Consider the following 16033-nt stretch of genomic DNA (forward strand, 5'->3'; position numbering starts at 1 on the left):
CACCTTTGAGATAGCTTATAAGCTAGCCCGTTAAATTACTGGGATTGCTCGCAAAGCCACCCCCAAAATAGCTAATACAATACGTTAGTTACTCCTCCGCAAATAAGCTCAGATTAAAAGAGTCCAAATCCAAATCAGCCAACTGCTGGCTCTGAGCGAATGTATGTCATTATTATATATGTAGACGGAAGTCGACTGCACGACTAGACCAAAAAGGAGAACTCCTTAGAGGTCTGGCCCCTAAGTCTGATAATGTATGTATGTACAATGAAACTCTAGTCCCCCAAATGTACCTGTCCCATGTTATCCAAGTACTTATCCAGGTATCCAGATCCAAAACAATCAAACCCTCCACCCAATTATCATCCATACCTTACACTCTATTCCCATAAACCAGATTCAACATCAATTCAATATCTTGATTCCCTCCAGGACATTCGCATCGCTCTCCTGCCACGGATGGATCTGCTCTATGGATTGAATAAGTGTCTCGTGCCTCTCGCTCCGCGGCTTGATATTCGTCTTGAACGGGTTCGGATGGCAAACGATTCCCGCTTGAGGGCTGACGACGGGGTCGATTTCCTTGCCCGTCTGATCGACGGCTTTGCTGATCTTGAATACAGCGAGGGATTGCACGATGCTAAGGTACAGTGAGTTCTCTGCGAGGATCCGCCCGGGACAGACACGACGACCGAATCCAAATGCGAGGCTGTGAGGGTCTGGCTCGGGGGTTGGGGAGAGGTAGCGTTCGGGTTTGAAAGCCATCGGGTCATGGTATATCGAGGGATCATGACAGAAGTACCTGAAGAGGATAGTCAGCGTGTGACAGGGTGATAAAACGGCTGGGTACTGACCAGATGTTAGCAAGGATGACTGCCCCTTTCGGGATGAGATATCCTTCGTAAATATCATCCTCCGTCGTCATATGGGGCAGTCCCATCGGTCCAACCGGGTTCCACCGGAGAATCTCTTTCACGATCGCATCTATATAAGGCAGGTTCTCTCGGTCTTCGAATCCGGGGAGCCTTTCACTGCCGATGACTCGGTCAATCTCCTCTTGCGCTTTCCGCTGCACTTCTGGGTACACGGTCATGGCGAGGAAGAACCATGCTAGAGATGAGACGGTCTGACTGGGTTAGTCCTGTATCGACAACATGGGGTTGAATCTGTTCAATGCAGACTTACAGTATCTGCCCCACCAGCATAGAGAGACAACGCAGACCACTTGACCAGAGAGTTCTCGGGGCTGAGATCTCCCTGCTCCAGCAGGCGCGAGAGAAAAGATATCTCATTCTGACCGCGTGCCATCTGGTGCTTAACGAACGCAAATGGCTTGTCAGCTGTCTCAATCAATGTGTTCTTCCATTTCTCCGCTGTACGCTTGAATCCAGTCCCAGGGAACCAGTCGGGCAGATGCCTCACTGCTAGGATTAGCTTCTGCACCACATGCCGTATTTTGATACATGAATGCTCACTGAAAGGCATGATGTCCACCAGCCACGCTCCAGGAACTGCCGCCTGACCGAATTGGTCCATAGCTTCACCGATCAGATCTACAAGAGCATCCTTGTCATGCGGTTCAACGGTGTATCCATAGATAATCTTCAAGATAACTGCTCCAGCTTCCCTAGATTCAACAGTTAACAGCTGCCCCTGACACGGATCTACGATATCGATATCGATATCGATATCGATATCGATATCCTACCACAAAAGAAAACGGACGAAACTCACTTTCGAATGTGCTCAACCAAACCATCCGGGTTCTCAAGCACCCGCAATAAGAAATGACCGACTTCAACCACCTGCAAGTCATTGAATTGCGCAGCAACATTCTTGGAGCCAATGATACGCGACATGTACTTGCGATGCGCACGAAATTGATTCGAGTACGGGGACCCGCCAAGCGAGTTTTCCCAGCCTATCCTGTAAAGCGGTACTTTTGTCAGATCTCGTACCTCGTATTTTCATAAGGGCGTATGAAACTAGGAGTAAAAGAAGACATGCATTTCACCAGCGAAAATCTGCTTTGGTCGAGACGAGTGCTTGGAGGATCGCTTCTCCAGAAGTTCAAATGCTATCCGAGCCTCATTGATAATGACAATTGTTTGGCCCATGACAGTCACCGAACTAATTGGTCCTGTTGGGCCCGAATAGATTAGATATAGGGCGTCATCTTGGTATGAGCCGGAGTTGAAAGGGCATTTCTATACGAACCATATAGATCCTTGTGCTTGAGCCAATGGATAAACTCCAACTCGCCGTCTCTCGGGAGATCTGACAGATTCCCAACCAAAAAGCTTGGTTTCGGCCCCGGGGGCAGCGGTGCTTGCTTGCCATTCTTCAATTGAAGGAGTCGTGATCTGAGAAAGTATAGTCCCAGACCAACGAGAACAATCTTCAAGACGACGCCCAAAGCCATAATACCCCTGTCTGTCTGTCTAGGCGAAGCACCCTTTCCTTTGTTATAGTCGTACCGTGTAATCGTCAGAAGGACTGAATCTGCATGGAAGAAGAAGAAACAAAAAGGTCGAAGGTTCCTCGACCTTTAGAAATAATGTACAAGCGAAACGAATAAGAACGGAGGGATTTCCCAATGACGATAAATAACCAATAATATTTAGAGCGATAGGATGACACGCATCATCCCGTATTACTGCCGATGAAAAGCAATCACAAGGGCAGACAGGGGGGGGGCCTTGGAAAGGCGTGAGCTTTCACATTCGTATTTCGCGTCCAAGGAAAGTCTCGGATAACTTATTCCATCGCTTCATCGGCCACGAACATGCCACGATCGGGACGCAAAGACCAACACACTAATCTCAATACGATGAATACATCAGAAAATGTAAGTAAGATGTTCACGGGCCCGCGCTTACTGCAGGGAGCCTTATTGTCTCCTTTTGTGTGACTCGCGAAGCTGGGGAGGTACTACGAGAGAGTTGAAGCTCGGCCCAGGAGTCTCAAAATTCTGGTCTCTTTCCCTGTCCGTATATGCATGTCGCCGATGCATATACTTCAGCCGGGGGTGCATAAGTACGTGATGGAACTTTTGCTCTTCTGTGAAACGTTCCGTGAACCATCACGTTGAGTTGGCCCTCTAGAAGGGCTGGATGACCACGAGTTGCAAACCCACATATTGGCTTGGCTCAAGTGTAATGGAGTTCATTGAATAGGAAGCAAAGCCGGAGTAGGCAGTGGGGTCTCCTTCATCTGCTGTGCAGGCAGTGTGCGGTGGGAGGCCTTGTCAGGACTCAGGAGTATGGAAATCCATCACGAACATCCCCAAGGGCAGATCTCGATTATCGGGGTTGGAACGGGGTTGGAACGGGTTGCCTTAGTTCGCCTTACCGCGGACTTACGAATAATGCTCATTCGCTTATCCCATTTTCCTGCTAGTGCTGATCCATTTTTGTCTTAGTGATCGAATCTGCGCTTGTCGTGGCATGGGTGCTGAAACGTCAAAGAGCCATTTAGCGGTCTTAGTGTCGACCGATAACTAGTGCAGTGACTTTCTTATATCCCTATACTCGACTGGGATACTACTGCTGACAAGGGTCTTTAAATTTGTGGGTTAACGGACCAGGCGTGATCCGGGCCAAGGGATCATATCATGTCTCTTATCTCTTGATTTGTGCTGCTCATTCTCCTTTCCCAGTGATTAAACCCGGTACAAAAAAATAAGTTAATTTATATCGAGTACCCTGATATCATATGCAATACCCGAGTCCAGCGACCCTGGCAAAGACCGGAGGTCCCCTCTAGTATTGATATGACATATCGAAGATATTGTCTATAATTGGAGAAAACAAATGCAGATCGTCTTGCTAAGCGATTCATACAGGGATCAATTGTGGGTTGCAGGTAGTTAGAGGCCGATGCAATACATCCCCAACGAATCAAAGCACACCTTGGTCGATTTCAGGGGAAAAAGACGAACCAAGGAAGACATGGAAGAAATTCATCAGACGAATCGTATTGTGTACTCAGTATCTGGAGTCTGTACTGACTGTAAACGGAAAAACCAAAACAAATGGAAGGGTATTATGTCTTGCATAAGAACATCACAACTCCAATAATGAATGATCACTCAACTCCAACGCTGTGGGAAATTGACAACTCAGACCGCCCTTATCCCAACACGATGCATAATGTGACTTCCCAAACTCCAAGAACGCAAGAGATGCCAATGAGAGGTCATATCGCCATGAACTCTGGGCCAAGTCAAATTCTGTCACAGAGACAACCAGAGATCGCTCTGGGTCTCATTTTCTTTATCGGACTCCACCGATTCTTTGGTTATAACCACCGTCCTGTCTTTCTGCCTTTGATGCGCAGTGGAATTAGGTCTCATACTCTGCCGCTTGGGAATCGCAACTGGCAGAGCGCTTTTGAAGCCAGGTTTCGAGAGTTTTCTGATCACCTCCGGACCGCTTCTAGCCCTGGCGATCCTTACTGCCTTCCTGGCTTTCTGCCGTCTCCACCAGGTGACTATGACACCCTTGGCCCATAAAATGCGATCTCTTGTCTGAACGACGGCAGCACACTGTCTTGCAACCGCCTGTGCGGCAACACGGCGATGCAGCGTGCGACGCGCAAGAATGTGGCGCCACGCGGACTGAAGGACGAGGGCCGCTCTAGTTCGCTTCGAAGCAGATAGCAGACGAGAGCAAAGGAAGGCGAGCGAAGCCAATGTGAAGTCGCGATCAAAAATGCGAGATGAGACTGCGGATGGTGACACCAGGGTTGCTATCAAATTGTCAGAAGAGTGCCCTATACAGGAGCAAAAAACCGCGACTTACCGAATTGAGAGCTACAGCCCAGGGCCCGAAGACGAGAGCCAAGGGCTGCGCTAGCAGATTTCGTGGACATGGGTGCTTCACCAGAGACACAGCCTTCTGCGGGCTTCGAACCAATAATGTAGTCTTCATATTCATCCACAATAGCCTCGAAAATCCTGCCGTCGGCGAAACTCGTGGTGAGGTTCGTAAGTTGCAAGCCCCTTACGCGAGCGATAGCAGACGCCCATTTCTTCAACAAGAAAGCATGCCTCTCATATCCATCGTCGAAGTCGTCTTCGCAGTCAGAGATCTCAGCGTCCTCCTGCATGCCTTCTGATCTTAGAGACACTTTTCGCTCCAGTCGGATAATCTCTTTCCTCACATCATCCCAATCGATCAGTCCCGGAAGGCCCCATTTCCCAACTAGGCCCCAAAGAAGAGCGATGGTCTTCTCTCTATGTCCATCGACAATATCACCAGCACGGATATCCTTCACGATGACTCCCACGCCCTTGACTCCCCGCAAAGCACTGAGAGCAATTTGGACGTTGAACAGTTTTGTCACGCGTCCTACGCATGGAAGCTTCAGATGCTGTGATAGGGGCCAATCATTCTCCCCCTGCAAGAGGGGAAGAACTTCTCCTGTTGGCATCGCCACAGTGGTTGACGTATCCGGGTCGTGCTGACGAGAAAGGATCTGGGAAGCAGAAGGATAAAGCAACAACTCGACGAGCCTTGTCAGTAGTACACCGTCCCGGAGATCGACTGCTAGATTGTTGATACAAAATTCATACTCCTGCAGTGGATGTTGCGTGTATGCCACCTGACAGTGCAGATGGCTGAGTGCTCTGTTGATGTCGCCCACAGATGGTAGAAGCATATTTCCAAGAGCCTGAAGAACAGCCGCAGAGGTTTTATAAGGCGATGAGGCATTGAATAGCCGACGAGGAAGTGAAGTTTCAGGGGTTGTCCTGGCCTTGTCGAGGAGGACAATCATCAGAATGCTGCGAAGGACCATCCGTCGATATCCCCAACCAACTGCACCGCCTTCTCCGGCTTTGAGCTCTGTTGAATCCTGATCTTGATCTTCATTTCGGATCAAGAATGTCTCCAAGAAAGCCTCTAATGTCCGTCTAAGGAGCTTCTCCTGCTTCTGGGCCGCCTGATCCGCCGACGAACCGTTCCTGCTGCTTGACAGACGCAATGGAGCAGATATCCTTCGACCGATGACAGTCTCTGCGGCTGCCCTCAGCGCGGTTAGATCGTATGTCTGTACCCAGAAGTCCAGGAACTTCCGCTTTAGGCCCAAATCTTCCTTCCAGCGACTTCCTCGAGAAAGGACGTCTTTCGGAATACCCAACGCCCCGTACAATATGGACGCCTGAAGCCTCTTGTAGAGCAGTTTAAAAGGACGATCCATGTATATTTCAAGAAGATCATGTCGTAGAATGTCAGGGTCGTTCAAGTCTAGATTTCCATAGGCTGAATCGAATAGGCCGTTGATTAACTGAGTGATAACGATCTCCTGGTGAGCGAGCCAATTGTCTTCATACATAGCGGGGTTTGCGATATCTTCAGCGAGCAACGGATACTTCTGGTCGACTTTGACAGGTACGTTGGGGGTGATCAGTTTCGAGGGAGGCACTTTCGTCCTCGAAGACGTAGATAAGCTGGATAAGGTTGAGCTTTTGCAGATCTTTGCTGGATTCCTGCGAGAGACGGTTCTTGTAGTTGAAGTGCTAGTTTTCCTTATGCCAGATTTCATGGATACCGGGTTGGCACCGTTCTGTTTGACGCCGAGTACAGTCTTCGAAGCCGGCCGACGGGCTGTGCTCGTGATGGGACCCTTTTCGACATTTCTCGCAGAGAGCATGCTTGTTGACTGGGATTTCGTCACTCTTGATGAAGGTAAGCGATTCCCACCGTCAGACTTGTTCTTCAAAGGAAGCTCGAAGACAGGGAGTTCCGCTTTGCTATCCTTCTCCTTGAATCCAATTAGAAGCCCTCCCGGTGGTACATTCTCCTTTCCGCCGTTCTGACCAGCAATGTCGGCGTTTATTGTGCTCTCCTGCACGACTTTTAGACTTTGCTGTAATGGTGTTCTTCGTGGCGCAGTCGTAGTCGATTTCTTCGCCGTCCGTTTCTTCGCTATTTGCGCTTCCAAACTGTTTAGCTCCGTATCTTCCGGAATTACGCGCTGAACTCCATCCGGATTGTCATTCTTTATGGGGCTGAAGATGCTCATAAACACGCTGGCGACGGTAGTGTCCTCAGTAGGGATGTAGACCGTGTTTCGTCGCACGTCCTTTTTCAAGGCATCCTTCTTTTGAATTGTATCCACAGATTTATCCTCTTGTTTCACAGATTGTCTCTGGCTTGTTGCTGCTCTGTTGGTGACGGGCTTTGCTTGCGGTACTGTTGCCTTGGTCGAGGCATCGTCTGAAGGACTGATAGCAAAGCTGACCTTTGGCCTGAAGCGTTGAGCTGGCTGGGCAAACATCGTCGATTTCCTATCGACCGTCCTTCTCTTCAAAGCCATTGCTTCTGTCTGTGACTGTGACTGCGTTTTAGACGTAGCTTCTTTTCCATCCTCGTGTATCGTGAAGGCGGCAGTCTTTGCTCTTCTAGGCTTTGCTGTACGGAGCACAGGGGGTCTGATCTCTGTGGTGAAGTCAATCGCGCCAGTATCTTCGTACGCGTCAAAACCATCGTCCCAGATATCCGCGGAGGCGCTCCAGTCTGATCTTGGGCCGGGACAGGGCGTCGCTGCTCCTTCGAACAGGTTCATTGTTGTTGTCGTTGTTGTCTGTCAATTATTTCTTTTCAGGATGCTCGCTGTAATTATGCCATGTAGTAATCTTCTAAACACTCAATCAATATGATTTGTCCTCGTGTCTGTTTCTCCCGTGTCAAATTGTATCGTGCTCGGAATCGACTTTAAGCGTGTATCATCTCGATTAAAACACAGCACAACAAAAACTAAACACCAGACTGAAAGCTCGATAATGCAATTCGCAATACGCCAGATATTATGCAAGAATCGTCTATAGCGTTTTCACTATGAAGATAAGAAACCTGGTTCAGGGCGTGGATCTCGACAAAGCTAAACCCCTCGATTGTTTACTAGGCGTTGGTTGCCCGGTGCAACGCGCGGAGTCGAACCAGTCGGCCGGATCGGCGAGAACAGACACGCGACGTTTGGCCGACTCAACATCATCCGTTTGTCTGCTGGACTGATCTCGTGATGCGAATCCTATACCCTTTTTCTTTTTAGGAATAATCAGATTATCTATATGGATTTTGCCTTTAACTTATCCATGGGGTTCGGATTCGGGCGATGTCCGCTTGCGCATGATCTTTCGTACTAATGCTGGATGATGCCCGGATCAAGATGTTAGATGATGGGCCCTGTATTAGGTAACTAACGTCCATTGTATGCTGGCAACCGGTGCATCTGACTACAGGAACGCGTATATTATTTGATAATTCTGGTTCCCTGATTTATTCTCCCACGGACTTTATCCGGAAATTTCGATGGCGCAGCACAGGCACTGCGCCCTATACCTTCATCATCCTCTTGGAGGACCCCAAGGGCTCCTTACAATCCATTGACTCACTGAGATCTATTTTTAACGCCACCCTGTACATCTACGGATAAAGATCACATGTTTCTGGAGTTCTTTTGTCTTCTTCTTCCTTCTTCTTTGACTGTTGCCACACGGCTCAGGCTCAATGAATTCTTATGCCAACTGTATAATCTGGGATAATCCGGGGGGATGAAGTGGAGTGCTAGTGGCGATCTCTAAACTTGTGACATTATGAGTGAGTCCATGGAATGATAGTAGTGGCATTAGTGGATTGGCTCTTCTTATGTTATTGGAGTATGTAAGTTAGTTAGATGGATATCAAATGAGTGGAGGGAAAAGAAAGGACTCCCTGGTGAACTCCATACTTAGAAGCTAGAATACTCTATAATTCATGATACTTTACCACTCGGACATGACCGAGAGGCAAAATGTTCAAATACGGTCCAATGGGCTAATAGAAAGATTTCGAACGACAAGCATCTGGACAGGCCGATGCAGTACCATACAGTCCAATGTGGGGACAGGGAATAATATTCAGCTTCCATTGTTCTTCTACTCTATCTTATGGCGCAGTATGTGGCAAACACTTTTATGGTGGTTTTGTTTTGTTCGGTCAGGGCACCATGCAAGAGTATATCCACCAATGCTTCCCCTCTGGAAGGATGGAAGCGATGCTGCTATTCCGTGGTACTGTCGTCCACCAAGAAGAGGGCTAGTGCCCAACCTATTAGAGACGCGAACAGAAGGTGAAAACACACTACTTCGTCAGTAGCATGCCGGAAACTTTTAGATGATATCTGAAACCCACCTCCTTTCGTCTGTTTTTGCCGGTAAACGCCCGTACAGTAGGCAGTGGCAATGGCCAGAAATTCGGCTCTTTCATTGAAATAACTTTCATTACTTGCGGGTGTACTCTTCTTCCTCCGATAGGAGGTCTCATAAACAGAGAGTTCTGGCTGAAGAACTTCGCAGCCACATGGTGCTATTGTATAATTGCTCTTGAGGCCAATGCCTCATATTCCCCGAAATGAATGATAGTTTGGGGAAAGTTGAGAATTCTAGTATCAAAAAAAGCCAATCTGCAGGCGCTGCCTGTAAACGAGAGAATGAATTCAATCAAAACACCTGCCTCCTTCTAATTTCCCTTTTCTTTTCTTTTTGCTTTTCGCGAAAAAAATGGTCGTGGGAGAGCAGAGACTGAGCTGCTTCCCAGAAATTGTCTATAAGTGGCCGTTGCATCATTGACTTGACTGATTGCCGAGAACGTCAAGGTATTAATCGTCCATACTCCTGAAGATATCTATCTCCGATTAGCATAGGCGCAATATGAGCTGGACAGCAAGAAATCTACATACTGAGATAGATGCGCAGGCAGACTGTATCCGGGAATAGCTTCAGCCATTCGAAGATACTCGACCGCTTGAGTGAAATATTGCATGCTCGTATCAGGATACGAGACATTCCCGAGACTCATAAACGATTCTGCAGCCTGAAGAACACCGATATTTAGCTTGCTGCGAATAACGTATTTTGTTGACCATAGTTGGCCTCGATATAGGGACCTACCAGAACCAGGAGCTCTCCTGTCAACTCGTGCTTCTTCTCGGCAGCCCTGACGGCGCGAGAGAAATACTCTGTTGATGGCTGCAAGGTACCGCGAGCTTCCACATAGTCGGCACCATGCAAAACATTCTCGTCGTCCATTTTACTATGGTGCTCTCCAGAAGAGGGCCTTGGCAGTTCCATAGTAGAAACGGCGCTTTCTTCCTTGCCGTGGATCTTTGCGAGTGACACTTGTGATTTAAACAGCCATGCGTGGCCAAGACCTGCCTCGGAATCTAAGCATGTTGACGTAGGCACGAATAATTTGTGAATTAATAAGGGCTTTTTTACCTTTCAGGGCCTGCCAGTTCTCAGGATCTTCCTCAAGAACAGTTAGCCACTTTTGCATGCACCACTCAGCAAGATCTTTCACGCCGCCTGAGTCTGCATCGTAGTATGCGAGATTTTGCAGTGCCTCAATGAGTTCGAGCTGTTTTCGTTCTATCCGAGGTTCCTGAGATATGTGCATAGAATCGATAAAGGCAACGATGCGTCTGGCGCTGTGGAGAAGCTCATCTCTCGTACTTCCCACGCCATGTTGAGCTCCCAAAGTGCGGGAGATGTTCTCGACCTCAGTCCTCAGATGGTCGAGGCGGTCTTCCTCAATGTGAGCCATTAGTGAAGGTCAAGGGTAAAACTACCTTATCTAAGAAGGAGAGACTATTGAAATAAAGGAGCGAAGGAACGTCAATATAAGATTAATGTCTGGGACACAAGGGTAATATATAGGACAACAATCCGTGCACACCAAGGGGCACGCCAATGGAAGGATAGCATATGGGGATCATGATCCGGAAACTCGGTTTCCAGGGCCCTTGAGATCAACGGAGTGTTCCATCACGGCACACGATCATCGCCACACCTTAATGGCCTGTGAACTATACCAGACTCAGTAATACAATAGGTGATGAATCAATCCGTCTGATGACTCGGAATCGCAACACCTGTAGTAAATTGCACTGTGATTGATGGAGAGCGCCGAAACTGCCGGTAGCATCTACCAGTGTCCACAAGCATCAAGGAGTCTTCCTTGAACCAGAACGGGAGAAGACGGTGGCTTTTGGTCCCCGTCGAATTCCATACTCATGGAGCGTGGCCGCCATCTCGGTCCGCTATACAGCCAAATCCAGGACGCTAATATATTCGGCCGGTGGAAGGACCAAAATATGTGGATGTTGAACGTATGTTGTAGCGGAGTCACCAGCCACGACGATCCAACGTCCGGGGAAGAGGCGGATACGGAGTCCGCTCTCGCCGACGAAGTAGGGAGCTAGAAAGAACAATGGCTTTCATCTAGCATCAGCCATGTTCATCTGCCACTCCAGAGTGGCGAACTTCAGGGCCGACATGGGTTAAGCATTATTCAAGGAGTATGGTAAGACACTGACGGAGCGGATGTAAGTAGAAAGACGATCGCCAAGACGGCCGTCTTTTCCCGACGAGCGAGGGCAGATGACCCGCGACATTTCCGCGAGAACCGAGCAGCGACGTGAGGCTTCCATGACTTCTCTTAGTAGTCCAGCCTTACAGAACCTGAATAATATTATATCGACGTATCCATCCTGAGAGGGAACTCGTTTCGGTGAAGAAAACAGCCGAACGTACTCGCGACTTCCGAATGGCAACCCGGGACATTCCGGAATCGCCGCACGACATCTGGAAATGGGAGTAGACTACCGTACGCATAGAGCTACTATTGTTGCAGTGGAGTAGAGGAATTTGTTTACACTACGTAATAAAACTGGCCGGTTCTTTCTGTATCACGGTCACTGCTTCTTCGTGCTTTATCATAGGAGAAGTACCTCTACTATCGTTGCTTTATTATTGTTATTATTATTCCCTCATGTGAGTAGTAAAACTGTGTAGTACGCCAATCCTGCCTGTGCGCATTTGTGTACAGTTGTAAGAGATTCAAACCCCCCAAAATGGAAGTGATCAAATTACTTAAATGATTGATTCTTTACCTACGCTTTGTCGGGCCAAGATTACTTATATGAGCCGTTCAAGCAGGGGCAGTCAACTTATTGCCCCCATAGCTCCGTACCTGTATCACTTGCCGTGGTATAGAACTCGTCTTTCATCAGAATGAGAGTAAAAGCGCGAGGTTGCTTGTACTTCCATCCGGAGCGAGACAGCGAAGCTCAGACCGATCCCTAAGGATTTCGTCTATAGACTCAGCCTTCCCGGAGGCATGAAGAATTTTTGCGATAGTGGCGTGCGTACTCAGCAGGACTGGGCTGGGAAGGTCATAATCGTCATGTTTGTTGAATGTGACTATACGCTCGTTGTTTTTGTTAGGAAGAGGCAGATCTCGGAACATAAGGGCTCGAAAACCATGATACGTGCGTATCACGTATGTGTTTTCCTTGTCCTAGTAAAATAAGCCTATGTTACTTCTAGTATTCCGATCAGATGCATACCGTGGGTTCTAAGGCAAGATTAAGCCTTCCAAGTTCTGTATGAAGAGGGCCGAATAATGGCATAGCATTGCTGGGGTGGTTGATATCGTCCGCTGTAAAGTTTGCTTTGTCCCGCAAATCTGGGAACAAAGCGTACAGCGTAGCCCAGGTGCGCGCAATCTTCACCTCCTCAATTTCGAGTTCAATTAGCATTTACTAATACTGGAAGTGGTAGTGGTTAACGAACCTGGCCATGATTCTTGTCGTATTTTCCCACAGAGTAAGGGATTATGTGGGCTAGTTGAGTATCGATTATCTGTGAACCGATTTGCGCCGCAGAAAACACTTTCGTTGCCTCGTAATCATAGAACCCAGTGATCACACAACGATAGCCATCCCTTTTTAGACACATTGTCTTGAGTCGCTGTTGTTCAGCGTCTATCTCAAGTTCCGCATCATCCAGGGGAGATGGAGTCACGGCAGGTGTTTTTCCTCCATGAGCACGCACTGTACACGTTGAAATTAGCAGAAGTTATATAGGAATTGAGTGCATTATTATACTTACTCGGTATAAAGATCGCTGTAGAAAAGTGCTCTGCGAGTTCAAATAGTCGATCGTCGGCCTGTGACGCGGTAATAAATTTTGAGACGGTTAGCTTCCCGCGTGCGGGTAAGTATTCGATAAAACTTGTTAAAACTCGCTGTGTGTCATCTGAAGGCGACCGTTTCATATAGCGTGATAATCTGTCTTTTGCCTCTTTCTCTGCAGCATCTAGCTCAAAATCTGCAGGGACGGACAAGAGAGATAAGCTAATAGAAAAGAGAGACTCAGCGAGTCGGTCGTAGTCGTCATCCATTTCGACGCGCCAATCCTATGGGAGGCGCCGTGGATTCCCCCGGAGGGAAGAAAGTAATCACAATATTTATAGAAGCTATAAATCTAAATAGCATAAGCTTTGTAATACTCAGTCTCTAACTATAAGAGGCGCTGTAGATATTTTTAAAGGGAAAAAATAATTATAAAATAATCTCGCTCCCTTAAGCTTAGATTTAAGAGAAGAATAAAGTAAAGAATAAATAGAAGAGTAGAGGAGAAAATATTAAGATAAAAAGAAGATTGTTGGCACAGTGAAGGTGTAGGAAGGTTGAATTCTACTAAGTCCCGCGAGGAGAGCGGGGTAGCTAATATACACTATATGACTGGCAGAATAAGGCGGTGAGACCGCGGGTCTGCTCCATGACAAAGATATAATCATCACGTTCGTTCGCTTTGTTGAACGCAAAAGTCCAGGCGGGCCTCTTGCCCGAGTCAGTGACACAATGACAACATCCGCTTCTGACCCCTGAGAACTATCCACTGTCTGGATGCGAGGTTTACACTCCGAATGTGGATACGATGCTGACCATATATTTGCCGTTTCCGAGACCTGAGCTCGATACGGAGACACAATGAGGACATCCCTCACACCGATGCCCAACAACTCTGCAGCGAGTTGAGAAGCCAACATTGCTTCCCCTGGATTCATGATTGAGTGTGAATCATCGAGGATCGTCTCGCCACGATAGTTGAGAAAAGCAATTTCGCTCTCGATTGTCCACACTTCTTTTGCATATAGTCGATGGCGAATCCTCCTTTCTTCAGTAACAAGAGATATTTTCAATTCGGCCTAAGTCGATAACTTAGGACTTCGTCCCCATAAAGGATTGCTCCCCTGGATTCATGATGGAGTGGGAATCATCGAGGATCGTCTCGCCACGATAGTGCAGGAAAGCAACTTCGCTCTGGATAGCCCACGTTTTCCGCATGTGGGCGATCTCGAATCCACCGTTGTGCAGTAGTACACCATTCAGCTGGGGCCGAACTCGATCACTCCGGACTGCGTTCTCGTAGAAGATCTCCGATGTTGGACGGTAAAGTATTTCATGGGAGCGGTACTGGACGTTGAGCAGGGTCTTCGGATAGTCTTTCTTGACTATCCGCTCGAACGCAGATTCTCCCCACATCCCCTTGCCTTCATCGGTGAAGGCTGGAGGCGACAGTTGCTTGTGATCGCCAACCATAACGATTTGGGTCAAACTCTGGGAATTTCGAATGCAGGACAAAGTCACCGCTGGTTTTCCGGTGCACAACGATTCTGATAATGTAAGGCTCATTCCATTAAAAAGACGTGATATTATTCCATATTTAATGGGTAGCATCTAACGAAGACTTTCAATCTGAAGAAAAAAAGAGGAGAGGATCCCGGGCGAAGTTTGTGGTGTTTTCACTTCAAGTTTCTCTCGCGGTATGATTGCTTTCCCTATCTTGAAGAGGTGTAGAAAACAGCCGGGAGTACTCCCGAAGCCTGCTGTGCCCGCGGACAGCGCCGTCACAGGTAAGTTGAGATCGACACGCTCGGTTTTTTTTGGATACTTTAAGTATCAACTTCGATTAGCATTTATTAATAGTGGAAGGGGTTAATGAACCTGCTCATTTTGTCGTGTTTTCCCATGGAGAAAGGAATTATGTGAGCTAGATCAGTATAAAGTAGAAGTATAAAGTAGACGTATAAAGTAGACGTAGACCAATTTGCTCTGCAGGAATCACGTTTCTCGCTGAGTGGTCATAAAACCCGGTAATCACGCAACGATAACTGTCCCGCTTTAAGTAGACATTTTGGCCCAAGTTGATCTTGATCCTTTCTACTAGGAAACTGGAGCATTGTCGCCACGGTTATTTCCAATTCAAATTCTGCATCTTCGAGGGAAGATGGAGTCACAGAAGGTGTTTTGCCTCCTTTAGCACGCACTGTACACGCTGAAATCAGCAGAAGTCATATGTTGAAGATCCAGGTATACTAACTAGGAGTTCTCCTTTTTATTCGAGTGGCAGAAAGCCATTATCATATGAGTCATCTGGGAATTGAGTGAAAACACAAAATTTAATGTACCCATATGGGATGAAGATTGCTCTATAAAAGTGCTCTGCAAGTTCAAATAATTTATTGTCGGGTTGTGATGCGGCGATGAATTTTGGGACTGTCATTTTCCCGTGTGCAGAGGTAAATATTTAACAAAACTTGTCAAAACTCGCTGTATATCATCTGAATGCGACCGCCTCACGTAATGTGACAATCTGTCTTTTAATTTATTACTCTCCTCAGGGAGGAACAAGAGAGATATGAGTAGGCTGTTGTCGTCAGCCATTTCGACGGGCCAAATCCGCAGCTCGATAGCGATACTCTGGTAATGATGAAAGGATACCAATGCAGTGGCAAGGCTACACAAGTAGAGAGGCAATACAAGTTCGGACTCTTGATAGCAGTAGAGTCTCAGCTACGGTATCGAGCTGGAGGGTTTCTCGTAATCACAAAATAATCTGTTGAAGATCTAGGCAAACTAACTAGGAGTTCTCCTTTTTGGTCGACCGGGAGAAAGCCATCGTAGTCTCTTTCCCTTGAACTCAAGTTCAAGAGAAATAAGATTGGTTATTCTTAGAGAAGGATCCGGACTTGAAGGGAGCAAGGTAAGGAATAAATAATCGGAGAGTCGAGGAGAAAGGTCGAGGTGGAAAGAAGATGTGAAAAGGAAGGAAAAGGTCGTCACGGCATCAGGAAACGAGTTTGCAGATAAGCAAAGCAGAAATGAGAGATCGAGCTGATGGCTTTTTGCTCGAAAGTACCTG

General features: G+C 47.4%; 6 protein-coding genes across 6 annotated transcripts; all 6 read right to left on the reverse strand.

The window, feature by feature from the left end:
• Nucleotides 1-142: 142 nt before the first annotated feature.
• On the reverse strand, nucleotides 143-2422 carry C8Q69DRAFT_519246 (putative cytochrome P450 oxidoreductase OrdA-like protein; the record flags this gene model as incomplete). Its single annotated transcript, XM_028633470.1, has 7 exons — nucleotides 143-802; nucleotides 855-1126; nucleotides 1186-1421; nucleotides 1476-1627; nucleotides 1735-1921; nucleotides 2015-2140; nucleotides 2218-2422. 7 exons carry the CDS (start codon nucleotides 2420-2422, stop codon nucleotides 406-408), a joined length of 1575 nt encoding a protein of 524 aa, XP_028485581.1. The 3' UTR covers nucleotides 143-405.
• A 1812-nt stretch (nucleotides 2423-4234) lies between these two features.
• C8Q69DRAFT_486077 (calmodulin-binding protein Sha1) lies at nucleotides 4235-7569 on the reverse strand (the record flags this gene model as incomplete). The annotated part of the gene is made up of 2 exons (XM_028631877.1): nucleotides 4235-4749; nucleotides 4803-7569. 2 exons carry the CDS (start codon nucleotides 7567-7569, stop codon nucleotides 4235-4237), a joined length of 3282 nt encoding a protein of 1093 aa, XP_028485582.1.
• A 1607-nt stretch (nucleotides 7570-9176) lies between these two features.
• C8Q69DRAFT_463138 (hypothetical protein) lies at nucleotides 9177-10662 on the reverse strand. Its single transcript, XM_028630361.1, has 4 exons — nucleotides 10262-10662; nucleotides 9935-10194; nucleotides 9724-9857; nucleotides 9177-9668 (listed from the first exon to the last, which is right to left on the reverse strand). Exons 1-4 carry the CDS (start codon nucleotides 10584-10586, stop codon nucleotides 9635-9637), a joined length of 753 nt encoding a protein of 250 aa, XP_028485583.1. The 5' UTR covers nucleotides 10587-10662; the 3' UTR covers nucleotides 9177-9634.
• Nucleotides 10663-11761: 1099 nt separating this feature from the next.
• C8Q69DRAFT_224105 (hypothetical protein) lies at nucleotides 11762-13527 on the reverse strand. Its single transcript, XM_028626323.1, has 4 exons — nucleotides 12935-13527; nucleotides 12617-12876; nucleotides 12391-12549; nucleotides 11762-12341 (listed from the first exon to the last, which is right to left on the reverse strand). The coding sequence occupies exons 1-4, from the start codon at nucleotides 13224-13226 to the stop codon at nucleotides 12051-12053; spliced, it is 1002 nt and encodes a 333-aa protein (XP_028485584.1). The 5' UTR covers nucleotides 13227-13527; the 3' UTR covers nucleotides 11762-12050.
• Nucleotides 13349-14094, reverse strand: C8Q69DRAFT_224171 (hypothetical protein). The gene has a single exon (XM_028626324.1). The coding sequence runs from the start codon at nucleotides 13893-13895 to the stop codon at nucleotides 13470-13472; it is 426 nt and encodes a 141-aa protein (XP_028485585.1). The 5' UTR covers nucleotides 13896-14094; the 3' UTR covers nucleotides 13349-13469.
• Nucleotides 14050-14430, reverse strand: C8Q69DRAFT_506150 (hypothetical protein; the record flags this gene model as incomplete). Its single annotated transcript, XM_028632772.1, has 1 exon — nucleotides 14050-14430. One exon carries the CDS (start codon nucleotides 14428-14430, stop codon nucleotides 14050-14052), a length of 381 nt encoding a protein of 126 aa, XP_028485586.1.
• Nucleotides 14431-16033: the final 1603 nt, after the last annotated feature.

Source organism: Paecilomyces variotii (assembly GCF_004022145.1).
Source record: "Paecilomyces variotii strain CBS 101075 chromosome Unknown C8Q69scaffold_4, whole genome shotgun sequence".
NCBI classification, from domain to species: Eukaryota; Fungi; Ascomycota; class Eurotiomycetes; order Eurotiales; family Thermoascaceae; genus Paecilomyces; species Paecilomyces variotii.

Excerpts from the sequence above, each read along its gene's own strand:
- C8Q69DRAFT_224171 (XM_028626324.1), bottom strand. The coding sequence starts at position 13,895 with ATGAATCCAGGGGAAGCAATGTTGGCTTCTCAACTCGCTGCAGAGTTG.
- C8Q69DRAFT_224105 (XM_028626323.1), bottom strand. The coding sequence starts at position 13,226 with ATGGATGACGACTACGACCGACTCGCTGAGTCTCTCTTTTCTATTAGC. Across the intron at positions 12,550-12,616 it reads ACGACAAGAATCATGGCCAG|ATTGCGCGCACCTGGGCTAC; the intron begins GTTCGTTAACCA and ends GAGGAGGTGAAG. Across the intron at positions 12,342-12,390 it reads ATCTTGCCTTAGAACCCACG|GACAAGGAAAACACATACGT; the intron begins GTATGCATCTGA and ends TTATTTTACTAG.
- C8Q69DRAFT_463138 (XM_028630361.1), bottom strand. The coding sequence starts at position 10,586 with ATGGCTCACATTGAGGAAGACCGCCTCGACCATCTGAGGACTGAGGTC. Across the intron at positions 10,195-10,261 it reads GAACTGGCAGGCCCTGAAAG|GTCTTGGCCACGCATGGCTG; the intron begins GTAAAAAAGCCC and ends ATTCCGAGGCAG. Across the intron at positions 9,858-9,934 it reads CAGGAGAGCTCCTGGTTCTG|GCTGCAGAATCGTTTATGAG; the intron begins GTAGGTCCCTAT and ends GGTGTTCTTCAG.